General features: G+C 34.1%; 1 protein-coding gene across 5 annotated transcripts in view; it reads right to left on the bottom strand.

The window, feature by feature from the left end:
* Window positions 1-19,493, bottom strand: part of Micu2 (mitochondrial calcium uptake 2) — a 110,415-nt gene that overhangs the window by 25,925 nt on the left and 64,997 nt on the right. For 3 of the 5 annotated variants that reach the window (XM_015499333.2, XM_048801418.1, XM_015499331.2), the window contains exons 3-6: window positions 11,259-11,290; window positions 10,941-11,016; window positions 8,769-8,816; window positions 7,627-7,709 (exon numbers count right to left, since the gene is read on the bottom strand). In XM_015499333.2, coding sequence (XP_015354819.1) covers window positions 7,627-7,709; window positions 8,769-8,816; window positions 10,941-11,016; window positions 11,259-11,290 — 239 coding nt within the window. The remainder of the gene's footprint in view (window positions 1-7,626; window positions 7,710-8,768; window positions 8,817-10,940; window positions 11,017-11,258; window positions 11,291-19,493) is intronic. The other 2 variants (XM_015499332.2, XM_048801417.1) reach the window with 2 other exon arrangements.

Below are 19,493 nucleotides of genomic sequence, written 5' to 3'. Positions count from 1 at the left end.
TTCTGTCCTAGATAAATCTTGCCATGGCAGATCTTTCTATAACATTTCAGTCTGGACTCAAAGTGAGGGTTCCTTCAAGGTTCTTTGTGTACTATGAAGAGTATAGTGTTGTACATTTAGTTCTGTACTAAATCTCCATTAGAAAAAGCATATAAAGATTTTCCTCTAGAGACCTAGGTCAAAAGGTCTCTCTGATCTCCTATGGTTTTTTTTTTTATTTTATTTTTTAGTTGTAATTAGACACAATACCTTTCTTTTGATTATTTATTTTTATGCGGCACTTAGAATCGAACCTAGTGCTTTGCTACTGTTGAGCCACAACCCCAGCCCCTCCTAAGGTTCTTTTTAAAATGGTGGTACATGACACTGATTCAAGATGATAAGCTACCAAGTGTCTACTATGTGATCAGTGTTCTTCTGGGAAAATAGTGGTAAATGATAGATAATGTATTTGCTCCCACTGAACTTACATTCTAATAGTCTAGAGAAAATAAACAAGTAAACAAAGTCATTTCAGATAACCTCAAATGCTATGACTAAAATAAAATAAAAGCAGGGTAACTGGATTGAGAGATTGCTGAGGAGGGGTTACTGTTAGACTGATTTATTCCAGGTATTTTTCCTGAGGGGATGACATTGGGGCAGAGACATGAATGATTAAAAACTATTAAAGGAGTGGGTAAAGGAAGAAAATGTTTCTGGTGGAAATAGGGGTGTTATGTTAGACAAACAAAAAGATGACGAAGTTGTTATATGGAAGTTATAAAAGATTCAGGAGGGTATCTATTTGTAAATACAAATTCTGAATGATTTAGAAAGTACTGCCAAATTGACTACTTAAATTTGTGTTGGTTATTATTTTCAATTTCAGGCTGAAAATGAAGTATGTAGAGTTTAATCTCTGGAATAAGATACAAAATCAAAAAGAAAAAATTCTACTGAGGGTTTTTATATTATTTAGTAATAACTCTAGCAGATATATTTAGCATGATAAAATTATAAAACACCATCATATTAAGAATATAGCCTTTCCTACCCAAAAGGACCACCTAAGGAACAATTTATAACTGTAAATAGACTTGTCTCTAATCTATTGTTTAGAGAAGCTGCATTTAAACCCTGGCACTCATCCCACATAAGCAGATGAACCATCTATCAAGGTAAAGATTAAATGGTTAACTACTACTGGCTTTGATCACTGTCAGCTACGTTTATTATTACTTGACAGAGAAAAATTCATGCAGATTGCTATTATTTTATGAGTTCTTGGGATAAAGAAGTAAGCAATACACTTGCAATGTAGTTTTTAGATGTGGATATTAATAAAATGTATATGTAACCACAAAATACAAAAATAACAAACTGAGACAGTTTGTATTTTAGGACAATATCATGGGACTCTGCATTAATATATTTCATTATTTTCACATTTGCTGTTCAAATCACTTTGTTACATTTATTGTGTGTGTGTGTGTGTGTGTGTGTATGTGTTTTGGTACTAAGGATTGGATCCAGGGTGCTTAACCACTGAGCAACATCCCCAGACCTTTTTTATATTTTATTTAGAGACAGGGGTCTGAGTTGCTAAGTGTCTTGCTAAGTTGCTGAGGCTGGCTTTGAACTCACAATCGATTTGCCTGCCTCAACCTCCCAAGCCACTGGGATTATAGGCACACACTACTGCGCCCAGCTTCCATTTATGTTTTGAGTATGAAAGTGGTTCTTATGACTTTTTTGGCATTTATGGTGTGGAACACATAAGTAAAATTTACGGGGGAAGCATTCAGATATATTAAATAACCCCTGTTCTTTATGCTTTTCTGATCTGAAATGAACTGTTTCTTTCAAAAACATTTCAAATATAAGATGCTACATACTTAAATTTACTAATATAAGGATTGTGGAAGTGAGATCACTATTCAAGTAACTAATATGAATGTAATTTTCTTCTCAATGCTTTAAAAAAAAACCCTGACATACATATCATACTCTATGAGTTATCAAGCTTAGTGTTTCATTTCTATGATCAGCAAAAAGAACCTTTTACAGGCTTACAAGATTGACTTTCATAATTTTAAACTTAAAAAAAAAATCAGTGATGTATCCTAACATATTATTTTCTTGTTTTCTTAATTATGAGCTGATCCTGAGATTTTTCAAACATTTAGGGAGAAACCAGCCATGTTCAGAAACTGTTCTATAACTGTATTAAACTGTTATGTAAAAAAAGGTTTTGAAAAATCTTAAAGTAGGTATGAGCAGATGCAGAAGCTATACACTAAGGAAAGACGGTGTACTGAAAAGGCACACTAACATTGCTGTGTGAACACGGAAACAACATACCCTCCACTGCCTTTTTTTCTCAGTTTAATGTTTAGTACCTCTTTTATCTATAGGCTTACGACTGGGCCTCCTCTTCCCACCAAAACATTTGTAAAGTGCATCAAAACTGTAGTCTTAGTTAAGTATGGCAGTAATATCTGGGGCTCTGCCAAGTCCACTTTATAAAATTACCTCTAATTTTATTAGTCTGTGGATATAAGATTTCGCTCCCTAGGCCTGTCTTTCTCAGGAATAAAACCAGAAAGCTCACCCAAGTCTAGGGAAATTAATGGTACGCACAAATTCTAACAGGTTAATTAACCTAAAAGAATCTCACCTTTATGCATTATGATCTTTCCATATGAATTACCTCTACCTGAATAATGTCAAAAATCTGTTTCTTGTCCCTGAAGCCCTGAGATAACTACAAATTTAAGGGGCTCTCTACTCAGTCTCTATCCTATTAAGCCACTTTTAAAAGAGTTTAGTTTTAAAAAAAATTTTTTTTTAAAGTTGTAGTTGGACACAATACATTCATTTTATTTTTTTATTTTTATGTGGTGCTGAGGATTGAACCCTAAAAAGAGTTTGTTTTTAAACACTCTTTTTTTTTTTTTGTTACTCTTTTCTTTCCAAGATTTGATTACCCTCACTCTGCTTACTATTTTGTTCCTTGTTGATTTCAGCTTGAACCTTGTAAATGATACTGTTCCAGGACTGGTCTTACTCCTTTTCATTGTACATTCTCTCACTTTGAGGCCATATAGTCTCATGATTTAATTACCACCTCTATGAAAATGTTTCCCAGTCCTGGCTGAATTCTTGGTGAATCTCCAGTCAGTCAACTATATTTGTTTCTCTATAGGGATGTTCTACTAGTTTATCAAGCTTAACATTTCCAAGTTCAGAGTTAAGATCTTTCTCAACCCAGTGTTTCTCTGAATTCTCCTTCAAATGAGGTAGGTAGACATTGAGGAAAGAGCAGAGTTCTAAAAGTGGATGCCCTGGATTCAAATTATGGCTGTAATATTGACTGCATATCAATTTGCTCATCTTTATTTTGTGTATGTCAGATACAACCAATCCTCAATCAAGTACGACTCTTCTCTTTGATCAATGAGTGCTATCATTATTCCTAGTAGGTAGTCTGGGAAAAGGATTGCCTACTAATTTTGCTTTTCCCCTCATTAATCTAAATGGAAGCCAGGTCCTACAGAAGCTATTCCATAATAACTCCTGATTGTATTTCATCCTTCCCAAAGTTGTAAACTCTACTATTTCAATAGCATAGGGAGGCTCCTTGCCTTCAATCTCATTTAATTCATTTTCCATACTGCAGCCAGAGATGGATTTTGGAAGACTGTGATTAATTCTTAATTGTTAAAATATTAACAAAAGTGTGATTAACTCTTTATTGTTAAGTCTGTAATAACTGTCTGCTGGTTTTTCCTGACAGTACAGTTCACATGAGAGATCCTACTTCTTAGGTATAAACAGCTGAAAGAGGTTCACACTTTAGCTATGCTGTACAAAAGCAGCAATGCTGCTACAAAAGTTTCAAATTTTGTAACACTAAAGTCCCCAAGAGAATATAAATAAATAATAATAATGTTCTTTCTAATCACTCTTCATATTTTTCTGCTTTCTTCAGCATGAATGCAATTGAATTCAAAGATAAACTTATGTCTGTCTAGTATTTCCTTTCCTCCTTACTTTTTGAGTATTATTTTTTTTTTTACTTGTAGTTCTGAGTAAAAGCCATAATATCTGAAATTCTTGGTTCTTTCCATTTAGTCTACTCATATATGTATATTCAACCCTTGAAGGAATTCTAGGCTGCTTTTGATAGGATAAACTTTATTCACACTGCTTCTTTAGCAATATCTACATTTGCTAGCATTTGCTCACACTGACTTTCTAATGAAACAAATATTTTCACAACCATATCTCTTACATATATTTTTGAATACATTCACATATTCTTCAAGTAGTTAAACAGTATGGTTTTCTCTATAGCCTTCTACTAAATTTAACTTCTACCACTTTGAGAAAATGAATTCTGTAATAAGATTACTACCTTTTTAGGGGGACTGGGGCCGTAGCTCAGTGATAGAGGACTTGCCTCGCATGTATGAGGCTCTGGGTTCAATCCTCAGTAAAAATAAAATAAAAATAAATAAATAAAGTTATTGTGTCCATCTACAACTAAATATATATATATCTACCTTCTTATCTGAATAGTACAGTGAAACTTCATATATCCAGAGGTATATTTCATGTAACTTCAATCCAATGGAATTTCTTTTTTTTTTTTATGTTAACAGAGTGTTCTCATATATTCTACATCCAGTTTCTCTTATTAACATCTTTTTTTTTAAACAATTCTATTTTTTTTAAGAGAGAGAGAGAGAATTTTAATATTTATTTTTTAGTTTTCGGCGGACACAACATCTTTGTTTGTATGTGGTGCTGAGGATAGAACCCGGGCTGCACGCATGCCAGGCAAGCGCGCTACCGCTTGAGCCACATCCCCAGCCCCCAATGGAATTTCTTAAGCTTTCTTTCTTAAGCTGCAAACCCAGGAGTACAAAAATCTTTTTAGCATTTAGAATGGTTGTCATAAAGGGCATGTAATAAAATTTGTGTAAAAATTTTTCTCAGTCTATAATCTTGAAGTAGTTCTGACCAAAAGAAATATAAGTTTTCTAAGCAGTTATACTACAGAGGAAGGATTCCAAGTTCAAAGCCAGCCCTAGCAATTTAGCAAGGCCATAAGCAACTTAGTGAGGCCCTGTCTCTAAATAAAGGGCTGGGGATGTGGCTCAGAGGTTAAGTGCCCCCATAAGCCCCAGTACCATTCCCTCTGGAAAAAAAAAAAAAGAAAGTAAAACAAACAAAAAGGTGAAACTAATTAATTCAGATTATTATTTCATCAAATATTAATATAAAAACAAGAATATTTTACATTTCTTTCCTCCTCCTTCCAAAGCCAATATATATTGTATATTTATAGGATGTCTCAATTCAGATTTCCACTGGAAAAACTTAAATCTTTATTTAGATTTTATAAAATTTACAATTGAAAAAGTAGATTCACATACCCAACTTGTTTCATACTAAATTTCCCAATAACTAAAGTAAATGTCAGTGTTTCAATTTAAATTTTAAATTAATTAAAAAATTAAAAACTCAACTCTCTCAGCCATACTAGCTTCATTTAAAAGGCTCTGTGCATTTAAAGCTGTTGGCTAATCTCAAGCAGGTTTGCACTCTGGCTCCTGGCAGTTAAGCTTAATATTTGTGTAAGTTTTGTGTTTGCACACCAATTTGCTTACTGAATTTGCCATTATAATACTGCTCTTATAATAGTTGATTTTATTATTACTGTAAAACAATATGTTTTTCTGGAAACACTAGAAAGTTGGAGACAGAACTTAACTATTTGGAGACATTGAGACATTGGATTTCTTTTGTGACCTATACCAGAGTAGGGCTGGGATGTAGCTCAGTGGCAAAGTGTTTGCCTCACATTCGCAAAGCCCTGGGTTTGGTACCCCCAACTCCTGTTCCAAACCCCCCCCCAAACCCAAAAACCCAAAACCCAAAAAACAAAACAAAAAAGCCCCAAACCACCTGATACTTACACAAACCAGAAGAGCCTGAAATGAAAGTGTTAAGCAGAGAGACTATAATTTTTTTTTGAAGAGTGATATAAACTCCAAATAAATAAAATTAAGTCTCTTAGGTCTGGCAAGGCTCTACGTTAGAGAAGCACAGCATTATTATCTGGCCCTGCCTGACCACTCTGCAGTGCCAAAGAACATGCTGAGATTTCTGTACCTGGTCCTGTTTTAGGGGGCAACATCGTGCTTCACTGAATTTATGTTTCTTGGTTAAATATGAAAGTTCTGTGTCTATTTTTCAATCCTTCCCTTGTCCCACCTCTGTGTGTGTGCATAGGAGGCATTTTAGTTTCTTCCTATCTGTAGCCCAATCTTAAGTAACACAACTACTTACATTTCTGAGAAATGAGACTGAAGAGAGGTATTTCTTTTCTTTTTTTTTTTTTTGTGGTGCTGGGGATTGAACCCAGGGCCTTGTACAGGCAAGGCAAGCACTCTACCAACTGAGCTATATCCCCAGCCCTGAAGAGAGGTATTTCTGAACATTATAGTTGTGTGATAAAGGTACATTGCTAAAAAAGTGCTTCTAATTGGTTAGGGTAAGATTATACAGGCAGGAAAAAAAAATATAGGAGTCTACATTCAGATTGCTTTGCATTACAGTTACACATAAAAATGAAATTCATTGTGATATATTCGTATGTACATACAGCATAATTTGGTCAGAATGCAGTTCCTACCCTTTCCTATTTCTTCTCCCTCCCTCTCAATCCCCTTTAACTACTTCAGTGTTCTCCTATTTTGGTGAGATTTCTTTTGTTAAAATTCCTTATGCATATGTGAGAAAATATTCATATTTTCTTGACTATCTGAATATGGCTTATTTCACACATCATGATGTGTTCTACCCATTCACTGGCAAATAATATAATTTAATTATTCTTTATGGTGGAGGCAATCTCCATTCTGTATGTATACTAGATTTTCTTTATCTATTTATCTATTAAGGGAGACACCTAGGCTGGTTCTATAAGTTGGCTACTATAAATTGAGCTGTTGTATATATTGGTATGCATGTAACACTATAGTATGCTGATTTATGTCTTTTGGATAAATACCAACAAGTGGAATGGCTAGGTCATATGGTCAGTCCATTCCTAGTCATTTGAGGAATTTCTATACTGCTTTCCAAAGTAGTTGTACAAATTTGCAGTACTATCAACAATGTATGAGTGTACCTTTTCCCCCCTGTCCTCTCCAGCAATGAGTGGGATGACTTCAAATTAAAATGCTTCTGTACAACAAAGGAAACAATTAAAAAGAGTGTGAAGAGAGCATCCAAAGAATGAGAGATCTTTGCACCTCCTTCTCATATAGGGCATTAATATCCAGAATACATTACAGAATTCAACACTGAAAAAAAAAAAAAACCCAAATCAATAAAGGGGCAAATGAACTAAAACAGATCTTTCCCAAAAGAAGAAATGCAAATGGCCAACAAATACATGAAAAAACATTCAACATTCTTAGCAGAGAAATGCAAATCAAAACTACACTAAGATTTCATCTCACTCCAGTCAGAATGGTAACCATAATTTTGATTATTTTAGAAATGAAAAATTATTGTACAAGTATCAAGTGTTTTATGAAAATCTAAAATAACTAGCAACTATTTACTTACCTTAAAAAACTCCTTTTTCTCAATCATCTCATTGCCATCTGCATCTAGCATTTTAAAAGCAACATGAAACCCAGTATGAGGTTCTGAAATGAAGTAAAAATGAGTAATTATGTAAATGTTGGTGAAATGCAAGCTATCTGCAGATAATGCTCAAATCTGAAACAAGCCATCTGAGACTATATGAGTAAGTGCTTAAACTGAGAAAACAATGTACTCTTTCTCAATTTTCAAAGGTGGATATTTGGTGTGAAGGCTTTGCCCCTGCTTTGTCTAGCACTTTTTTCATGGGAGCTTCTGCTCTACAGCTCTGCCTTTCAATGCAAAATTAACTGAGAACTTTATTTCATTAGCTTATTTATTTATTAAGGATTTATTTATCTATTTATTTATTATTATTTACTTATTTATTAAGAATATAAGAACTTTATTTCTTATATTCTTATATTTTCTTGGCTATATTACTAATGATGATTACTTCTCTTTCTCAGAGTAGTTTTAAAAAAAATCTTTTAACTTTGTAATCCTTTCAAACTCAAAGAAATATTGTAAAGATAGTAGAAGAGTCCTCACAGATTTGCTACCCAGCTTTTTCTAAAGCCAACATCTCACATAACCATAGCACATTTATCAAGATAAAGAAATTAATATTGATATGCCATATGAAATAAACTAAAGACTTTATTTGAATTTCATGTTGCCCCGTTCCCCACACTTATGCTACTTTTCTACTCTAGGATCAAATATCATGCTGCATGTAGTTGTCATTTGTCCTTACCCTTCTCCATCTGTAGAAGTTTCTCATTCTTTCTTTGTTCTCTATGACCTTCACACTTTTGAAGAGTACTGGTCAGGAATTTTGTATGTAATGTCAGGTGAGGGTTTTTAATGTTCACAAGTGAAGGTTAACTATGACTCGTGTGTTCAACAAGGCTTCTATTTAGGAAATAAAGTTCTGGGATGCCATGGTGCACGGGAGGTAGAAGGGATAATCTAATATAGTGTTTACATTTTGTAGATATAGAAGCTAAAGTTAATGCACCAGTATTTTTTAATGATTAAGACATAAATGTCAAACTTCAAAAATACTGTTTGGTAAGAAGAGAGAATTCACAAGATTGCTGTAAAAATTACGGGATACTTACTAGTGAGGATTGTAAGCAAGAAAAGATACTCAGTATACGAAATTAGCCCTGAAAGACAGAAAGTAAAAACATACTAAGAAATACATTTTAGATGGCTTAATAGTATCCTCATGGAGGTGTTAATAATGAAACTTCATCCAAGTAAACAACAACAACAACAAGACTCCCATAATTTTTACTTTAACTCTCCTAAACACAGAGGGAAAATTTTATAATAGAGTTGAAATACAGTCCTCCTGCTTGGAGCGGGGGAAAGACCTGTTTTATCAAGTTACTAGTACAGAGGATGTGAGAACTGTCAAGCAGTGCTCAATTAAACACTATTTCTGAGTATGTCTATGATGGTGCTTCTGGTTGATATCAGCATATGATTAAATTGGTAGATTCAGTACAGTAGCCTGCCCTCCCAGATACGGGTGGGCATTATAATCTGTTCAACAAAAAAACAGAGGAAGAAGGAATTCAGCTTTTTCTCTCCTAAGCTCAGACTGAGGTTTACACTATAGATTCCCCTGATTCTCAGATCTCTTGGCTTGGACTAAGTTACACATCCAGCTGTCCCAGGATGACTCTATTTTTTTCCCCTTTAGAGGTAGGTGTTGACTGGCCTAAGTCAATCACTGATTCTTGTAATGTAGAAACAGGTAAGTAGCTCTGGCCCAAGCTAGTGAGGGGGGTATATTAGCCTGGTGCCAGGGCCTGGTTTCGGCACAGGCCATGATCTAAGATGGGTCACTCAGAAGTTATCATAGGATTTCTGTTGAGAATGCTAGATCACTGACTTATGTAAGAAAGTTCTTAAACTTAGGAACTTTGAGGAGATGAAGAGAGTACCTGAAAACTGCCACAAAGCCAGCATTTCAAAAAGGAGAATGTAGTCATTTTTTAATTGGTAGGCCTGAATAAGGTTTTCACATTTGTCCTATAGTTTCCAACATTATAGGAAATTTTGATGATTACATGTCCTCCATAAAATTTTACACATTTCTCTAACTTCTCTATTTCCTACAAACTGACACTTAGATCCAGAGGTGTGCTGAGATTCAGGTTTTTTTTTAAATATACTTTTTAGTGCCAATGGATCTTTTATTTTATTTATTTATATGCTGTGCTGAGGATCAAACCCAGGGCCTCACACATGCCAGGCAAGTGCTCTACCCCTAAGCCACAGCTCCTGAGATTCAGGTTTGATTTTTGTTTTTGTTTTTTTTGTACTGGGGACTGAACTCAGGAGCACTTTACCACCAAGCTACCTACAATCCTTTTTGATTTTAAGAGATGGTCTTGTTAAGTTGCTCAGGGGCTTGATACATTGTTAAGCCTGGTCTTGAACTTGTGATCCTTCTGACTCACCCTTGGGAGTTGCTGGGATTATAGCCTGCGCTACCATACCCAGCAAGAATTCTTTTTGGCGAGAATTCTTCAGAGATGATAATTTATATTTCCATTAAGAGACCAAACAGAAAATGCTATATACCACTAATATGTACTATGTTAATCAGTTTTTCATTGCTTTAAGCAAAATATCTTAGAGGAAGCAAAATTTGTTTTGACTCATAGTTTCAGAGGTCCATGGTCAGGTCAGCCTACTTCATTGCTCTGGGTCCAAGCTGAAGCAGAACATCATGGCAGAAGGGTATGGGGGAAGAAAGCTGCTCATCTCATGGTATCCAGAAAGTAGAAAAAGGTAGGAGCCAGGGGTACAAGATATAATCTCTAGGAGAATACCCACAGAGACCCACTTCTTAAGCTATGCTCCACCTCCCTATAGTTCCCACTCACTTAGTCTGTTCAAATTAGGATTAGAGTACAGATCCCATAATCATCTAATCATTTTACTTCTGAACACTCCTGCATTAACACAAATCATGTTCTGATAGTAACAGTTAACAGTTAAGAAAAAATGTGAAATCATTTCCAGATTTAGATAATCATAGATACTGTAGAGGAACTAATTTTTAAGGTAATCTTTGAATGATCCAATTGAGGAGAGAAGATGGGTTAAAAAGGATTTTTTGTTGAGATGAGGTCTCACAAATGTTGCAGTGACTATATGACCAATGTAATTCTGCAACCTGTACAATCAGAAAAATGAGAAATTATACCCCATTTGATTCAAATGTATGAATTGTCAAGATCATTGTACTGTCATGTGTAACTAATTAAAATTACCTTTATCACCAAGGTCTCTAAAAAAAGTTGATCCACAATTAGCTGTACGGATTCCTGCCAGTACCTCCTCGATATCCTATAAATACATATATTAAAATCTTTCAATTTGATTTATAAAAGTTCACCATCTTTTTAAAAAAAATATATTTTTAGTTGTAGGTGGACAGAATACCTTTATTTTTTTTTTATGTGGTGCTGAGGATTGAACCCAGTGCCTCATGCACGCTAGGCAAGCCCTCTATCATTGAGCCACAACCCCAGCCCCAAAAGTTCACTATCTTACCAAAAACAAACAACACTTCCCCTCCTTTCCCTTACCTTTTTTGCCAGCTTCTTGACTAAAGTTTTACCTGGAGCAAAGAAGAAACAGTATTTAGTACTCATATTCCTTGATAAAACTCAACTGGCATTAATGATTCACAAGACAAACAACTGAATGCTTTTAAAAAGTTTGCAATTTTTAGTCAATATCCTTAAATCAAAATTATGAGCTAAAGAATTCTAAGTATAAACACAAAGATGCTATAGTTTCTTTTTTTTTTTTTTTTTACAAGTCAATTCCTTAACCATCCTATTTCATACATATAAAATCTTCTTTGACTTATCGGAGTTGTCTGCATCAGGCATTAATCCTTTTTTTTTAAAGTATTTTTTTAGTTATAGATGGACATAATACCTTTATTTTATTTTTATGTGGTGCTGAGGATCAAACCCAGTGCCTTCCACTTGTGAGGTGAACACTCTACCACTGAGCTATGACCCCAGCCCCTCAGACATTAATTTTTGCCACACATAATTTCTTTCTTCACATGATTATTAAATCAATCTCTTTTTGTTTTTATCGATTAAAAAAGAAATATCACACTTATGTTTTAGAAAGCTGCCTTTTTGGAAACCTGAAAAATCCTTTATGCTAACAACTTGCCAGTCAAATTTAAAAGGCTAGCCAACATGACTGTCCATGCTGAGGTGATATTATTTTTCACAATTTCCTATTGGATAACAGAGATTTCTTTCAGGTTTTTAGCCACTTTTTTTTCCCCCTCTGCCTACAACTTTTTTTTTTTTTCTTCCCACAGTTCTGATGATTGAGCCCAGGGCATCAGGCAAGCCAGGTAAGTATGCTATTACTAAGCTACATCCCCACCCCATAAAGCACTATAATTCCAAAATAACTACATCGTTTCTTTTACACATATAGAACAGTATTAAAAATTTTGTCTTTTACAGAAGTCATGGGCATCACAAACTTCACCTCTTGTTCTCAAAATTATTGTTATTATTGTTATTGGGTACTGGAGATTGAACTCAGGGGCAAGTGCTCTACCACTGAGCACAACCTTAGCCCTTAACTTTATTTATTTATTTTGGTACTGGGGATTGAACTCAGGGGCACTTGACCACTGAGCCACATCTCCAGCCCTGTTTTGTATTTTATTTAGAAACAGGGTCTCACTGAGTTGCTTAGCACCTCATTTTTGCTGAGGCTGGCTTTGAACTCAATATCCTCCTGTCTCAGCCTCCTGAGCCACTGGGATTATAGGTGTGCACAACTGTACCCAGAGATTTTGTTCTCAAAATTATTATACAATTACAAGATCTGTAAAAATTCAGGTGACAAGTTAAAAAAATGAGTGCTTTTAGATGTGCCTTTTCTGTAGTTTCGGTTGCTTAACTCAAGACTATAAATTACTAGGGATGAATTCTATTACAATTGTTGTTCATTAACTGTTAAGATTTTGTTTTTACATTCATCAAAATACTAGTTGTGAACATAACTATATAGTTTTTAGAAATATCTATGACCATGTTTGTGAGCTAAGGTGTTAACTATTTTAGGACACTTTTTATTAACTGTTAAACTATTATGTGCCAGCCAATGACAACTCTAATTTCTTTTTTTATTAACTTTAAAAAATTTACATGACAGTGGAATGCCTTACAATTCATATTACACATATAGAGTACAAATTTTCATATCTCTGGTTGTATACAAAGTATATTCACACCAATTCGTGTCTTCATATATGTACTTTGAATAATGATGACCATCACATTCCACCATCATTTCTAACTCCATGCCCCCTCCCTTCCCCTCTGCCCTATCTAGAGTTCCTCTATTCCCCCCATGCTTCCCCTTCCTATCCCAATATGAATTAGCCTCCTTATATCAGAGAAAACATTCGGCATTTGTTTTTTTGGGATTGGCTAACTTCATTTAGCATTATCTTCTCTAACTCCATCCATTTACTTGCAAATACAATGATTTTATTCTCTTTTATTGCTGAGTAATATTCCATTGTGTATAAAGGCCACATTTTTTAATCCATTCATCTACTGAAGGGCATCTAGGTTGGTTCCACGACAACTCTAATGTTAGGCATTATCATATTATTAGATTATCAGATAGAAAAAATACTATTTAATTTACAAATCTAAGTGTTTGTATGACAGGTATCTTACCTATCTTTATATACAGATGTATATGTATTCTATTAACTTAAAAGAAATTGATCATGATCAAATGCCTCATAAGGCTTTTCTTAAAGTTATGTCACCCTTATGTAATTATCATGCACACTTTTACTTGAGACACAGCTAATCTTATCAGTTTTTTAAAGAGAGATTAATCTTTGCACAGTACTCAGAAGGCATATGTCAGTAAGCAATAATTGACATTTTGAAGGTAGAAGAGGACTGAGAATTTGAGAGAGCAATACAGATGGTTTGTAGGGGGTTTTAAGAAATAAGATGATTTCTAAGAGGTCTTATATTTGCTAAACCAATCTAGGTCTTTTAAAAATCTTTGTGCTTAAAAAGAAAAAAATCCTTCTCCTTGAAACTGAGCAAGGAAAGAAGGTAACTTTGCTTCTTTGCAACTAGAAGGCCAGCTATCAAATAATTAAGCCATGGCTCAGGAGGCTGAGGCAGGAAGATGGCGAGTTCAAAGCCAGCTTCAGCCACTTAGTGAGGCTTTAAGTAACTCAGAAAAACCTTGAATAATATAAAATATTTAAAATATGTAAAATATTTTATATTTTAAAATATAAGAAAGGGCTGGGGACATGACATGGCTCAGGGGTTGAGTGCCCCTGGGTTTAATCCCTGTTAACAAACAAACAAACAACAAAAAAAGCCAAAAATTTCAATATCATGTAAATGTCATACAACAATAAAACCATAAATTAACAAAATAATATAATGCTGGATTGTAGGTAAGAAATAAATTATAAAACATACTGAGGCTGATTCCATATCTGTCTTACTGTTATACAATACAGTGTTTAGCATTTAATCATTTGCTGAATAAATAACTGAAAAAAATTAAAAAGATTTCATGTCTTCTTATGTGGATTCTAGCCTTCTGGTGGTTATTAACTTCATCTTACATTAGGAAAAAAAATAACAAGAGGAGTTAGGTCATGATATCAACACTGGAGGATTTGTTTTCTCATATAGATTTTTCAAAAAAGCAACTGAGCTCCATGAAAGTAGATTTCAGCTCCTTGTACTTACTTTTAACTCTAAAGAGAGCCAATTAAGCATGATATTATAAAATCAGTCCTTTTTTTTTTAACTATAATTCAAAATAGTAACAATGTCAATTACAAGATGTTTGATACTTACATATGGGAATCTGATTATAAAAAATGGAGAAACTACATAATGCAGCTTAGTTTGTGAAAAGCATTTTCAAGTGGAAATCAATTAGAGAAATGATGTTAGTAAGAAGTTTGGCAGCACTCTCTTACATGAACTTCATTTTTAGATTAAGGGGAAAAAAATGGCAGAAAATACCTATTATCTTTCTTTGTCCTAAGTTAATACACTTTCCCCAAAGTAAGAAGAAGGGATGTGGTGTTTCAAATCCAGAATGGTCTGGGAGGGTTTTTTGGTAGATGGTTGTCTACTTTTATCCCACCTGTTCAGGAAGGAAACTTAAGCAGCAAAATAAGTGGCCCAAAGTCTGATCCACTACACCAGGAGCCATGATCTTTGCCCTCCTGACAGCAATAACAAGGCAAGGTCATAAGTATTTGGGGGCCACTTTCTGTATTTAAGAAGAAAATCCATCTGTAAACAATCTAATTTTTGTGTGTGTGGGGGGGGCAAAAGAAGAATTTCTGCTTCTTTGGCTATTTTCACATCCACACACATTAAAAAAAATTCAATCATCTTCATACTTTCATTTGTGTGTGTGTGTGTGTGTGTGTGTGCGCGCACGCGCGCGCACGCAGGGCAGAAGAACTCCTACTTCTTTCTTTGGTTATTTTCATATTCACACATATAAAAAAAATTCTGTCATCATCTTCACATTCTTTCTTTTTGTGCACTCATATTATTACCAAAAGTATTTTTTAAAAATATTTTTTAGTTGTCAATGGACCTTTATTTTGTTTATTTTTATGTGGTGCTGAGGATCGAACCCAGTGCATCACACATGCTAGACAAGCACTCTACCACTGAACCACAACCCCAACTCCTACCAAAAGTATTTAATTCAACTTCATTATGCTAAGGTAAATAGTTTTTTGACCCATAAACATTCAACAATAGAGATATTTTCATCATTTTCTAAATTTTTCATAAATATATGGAATAATTTGACATTAATATCAGAATTAGTGTGTCAAAGTTGATTACTCCAATACTTGTTTTTATTCAGTCATACCTATTGTGGAAACCAAGGCAGAAATGATGCATTAACAAAACATCTCAACTTCCTTGTATCACTAATAAAAGTGGCAAATAGGAAAAAAAAAAGAGGGAAATTTAATGGTGCTACTTTCTTTACACAAAATACATGGCATATTTTTGCTGCAATATTTAAAAAAGTGCAAAAGCATTCTCCAGTTGTATTTTTTTTCCTAGAGGGAGACAAATGGTGAACTCCTAAAGATGCCTAAAACTGGCTTCCTTGCCAAGTAGGGTCTTGAAATAACATTTAAATGGTTTCAAGAGATAAAAAAGAGACCCTGTTTTGCAACTGTAAGTAATGTGAAACAATTAATACAAACAATATTAGACACAGCAAATTAATTTTAATTTAAAAACTGATCTAAAGTTGGGCATGGTGGCCCACCTGTAATCCCAGTGACTTACGACTCTGAGGCAAGAGGATCATGTTTGAGGCCAGCCTTGACAATTTAGTGAGGCAGTCTCAAATAAAATAAATAAGTAAATAAAAAGGGGAGGGGATGTAGCTCAGTGGTACAGCATCCCTGGGTTCAATCTTCAGTATCACAAATAAACAAGCAAAACCCCAACCTTACCTAAAGATGAAATACAGAAGCTAAGAAATTACATAGCTTTCTCCTTCTTGGGCGGAATAGATAAAGGAAAGCTTCTCCAAGTAAGGGTTGCTTAAGTCAAGATTTGAAGAATTAGTAGGACTGGACAGTAGGTCCTGCCACTCTTTTCTGTGATGAGAAAGATGCTGAGGTAAATCCTCTTAATGATTTCTATTTTCCTGGGGAGTAGGGGGTTGGTAATTTGCTAGAAAGTGGGGATAGGCATAGGTATAGAGACTTTCAGAAACTCAGCATGATGGATCTGAGATTGCTAAAGAAATAAATTGATTTTGATTTTTGTATAGTGATGCTGTATCCTGTGACTCTGATAAACTACTTAGTACTTCTAGTAGCTTTATTATCTATAGATCTTTTAAGAATTGCTACACAGCAATCATGCTGTCTACATATAAAGGCAGCTTTATTTCTTCTATTTATATCTGCAAATCTTACCTTTTTCTTGCCTTCTGTCCTGGCTAGGTCTTCCAGTTCAATGTTGAATACTAGTGAGAACAGCCAGCCTTTCTTAGTTGCTGATCTTAAGCACACAGCATTCAATGTTCCATTATTAAGAATAATATTGGCAACTGGATTCATATATATACTGTCTTTTAGGACCCAGTTTTTTTTTTTTTTTTTTTTTTTTTTTTTAGGACCCAGTTTTTTAAAAAAAGTTTTTTTAGTTGTAGATGGACACATATCTTTATTTATTTTTATGTGGTGCTGAGGATTGAACCCAGTGCCTCATGCATGTGAGGCAAGTGCTTTACCACTGAGCTACAACCCCAGCCCTAGGACCAGGTTTCTTAAGAACCATAATGTCACTTCTACTCATACTCTATAAGTTGAGGTAGTCAAAAAGGTTCCTGAGGAAGAAACACAAGCTCTACTTCTTGATGGAAAATGACAAATTTCTGGAAGAGCATGTGGGGCCAGAAATATTACTTTAGTCATTTTTGAAAATACAATCTACTATAGCATTTAACTGATTTATCTCCTCATATGGAATATTCTTCCTTTAGTTCTAATGAAATTCTATTCTTCTCAAACTTCTTTGAAGTCCTGACTCTCATTGCTCTCTCTGATGAAACCTTACTACCCTTGAGATAGCATAATACCTAAATCTTACACTAGACTATGAATTCTATTAATATAATAATAGTATTTGTTTTATTCACCATTGTGTACCCAAGGCTTGACAGTGAGACCAATAAAAATTATAATAAAATTATAATTTTAATAAATTGTACTGATATATTTATTATTAATTATTAATCTACTCCAATTGTGCCAGGAATTGTGCTTGGTTGAGTAGTGTGTCAAATAAGACAGGTCCCAATGCTGTTATACATTAATAGAGAAACTGTACATAAAGCAAGTGTGTGTGTGTGTATGTGTGTGTGTGTGTGTGTGTTAAGACAGTGGCAGGAATAGGGCATCTGCAGTTTATTTCAAGTTGCTGACTTGAGATGCCTTAGGTATTTCCTAGAGATGCCGAAAAGAGGCAAATACATGGGTCTGGTGATTAAGTGAGAAGTCTGGTCTGGAAATAAAAAGATACAGATATCAGTGTTTGGGGAACAGGGATATCACTGATGCGGATAAGATCATTAAGGAAGACAATAAAAAATGAAAGAAGACTGCATGAAGACAGAACCTTAAGAATTAACTTTTAAATAAAGACTGGAATTAGTTTTTTTTTTAATTTTATTTTTTGTAGTTGTACACAATAACTGCATTTTATTTATTTATTTATCTATCTATCGACCTATTTATTTATTTATTTTTATGTGGTGCTGAGAGTTGAACCCAGGGACTTGCATGTGCGAGGCTAGCGCTCTACCACTGAGCCATAACCCCAGCCCCAAGACAGGAATAAGTTTTACCCCTAAAACTAAAGAAACTTGAGGGCCCACATCTTATTTATTGCTTATATCCCAGGGTATTTATTATAAATACGAGACTGATCTGAGTTATCTGTTGTATCAGATATGTTTACATATCTATAAACTCCAATCAAAATCCAGCCATTGTAAAGCACAGAGTTAGAACATGTTACTTTTGTAGCAGCCTCTGTTTTATAAATATATTATAGAATTAACTGGGATCTAAATGAAATGCTTCAACTGTGAAAGAGGAGAGGCTGGTATGCTTTTGGCACTAAATAAATCTTTTAGGTAAATGCCTCTTTTTTTTTTTTTTTTTTTTGAGTAAGCATCATTTTTTAATGTCACATAGCTAGTAAGTAAATGAACTAAACCAAACCCAGGTAGTCTGACTTTTGAGGCTGCAATTCCTAATCATTTTAGCTTTAATTAGCCTCATAAAATAATTCTGTTTTCTCAATATATTACTTAATGTTACAATGATCTCTTTTGTTAAATATAAAATTGCATTAACAACATCCCAGATAATTTCAAGACTGGTGCAAATTGCAATACATATGGGAACAAAACCAAAATCAACCTATAGATAAAAATATTAGAGTGTAGAAATCAATATACCTGAATCTAATCTGCTAAGTAGTTGTTCATGATCTATTTTATTTTAACTTTGTATATTTGAAAAAATATTTATTAAATAATTTGGTGTTCAAGGCATTAACAATTCTAAACAACATGTTGCTTCTGAAAACCCACGTTGGGGTCTATGTGGAAAAATCTTGTAGAGTCTCCATTACCTAGACTGACATTTGCATCAATTTATTAAAAAGAATCTGCTGTTAAATGAATGGTTATATTTCAATTAGTTATAATGATTATAATTCATTGTAATGTTTTTCATTGAATTTCTCATTTTCCATTTCTTCTTGATATATTACTATCATCTGTGATTATACATATCATTTATAATTTTGCTCCATTTTCTATATGAACTGATCTTAATTTTTATTGTTCCATAATTTGCAATATAGTAGACTTTAAATTGTATGCATTACTTTTTTTTTTTTTGGGGAACCCCAATTGATATTTTTATTTTTTTATTTATTTTTTATTTTTTAATTTTTTTTTAAAATTTTTTATTGTTGGCTGTTCAAAACATTACATAGTTCTTGATATATCATATTTCACACTTTGATTCAAGTGGGTTATGAGCTCCCATTTTTACCCCATATACAGATTGCAGAATCACATCAGTTACACATCCATTGATTTACATATTGCCATACTAGTGTCTGTTGTGTTCTGCTGCCTTTCCTATCCTCTACTATCCCCCCTCCCCTCCCCTCCCCTCCCCTCTTCTCTCTCTGCCCCCTCTACTG

Source organism: Marmota marmota, unplaced genomic scaffold (genome assembly GCF_001458135.2).
Source record: "Marmota marmota marmota unplaced genomic scaffold, marMar, whole genome shotgun sequence".
Taxonomy (NCBI): Eukaryota; Metazoa; Chordata; class Mammalia; order Rodentia; family Sciuridae; genus Marmota; species Marmota marmota.
The sequence above is the reverse complement of the archived record's forward strand: the minus strand, read 5'-3'. Positions and strand labels throughout refer to the sequence as shown.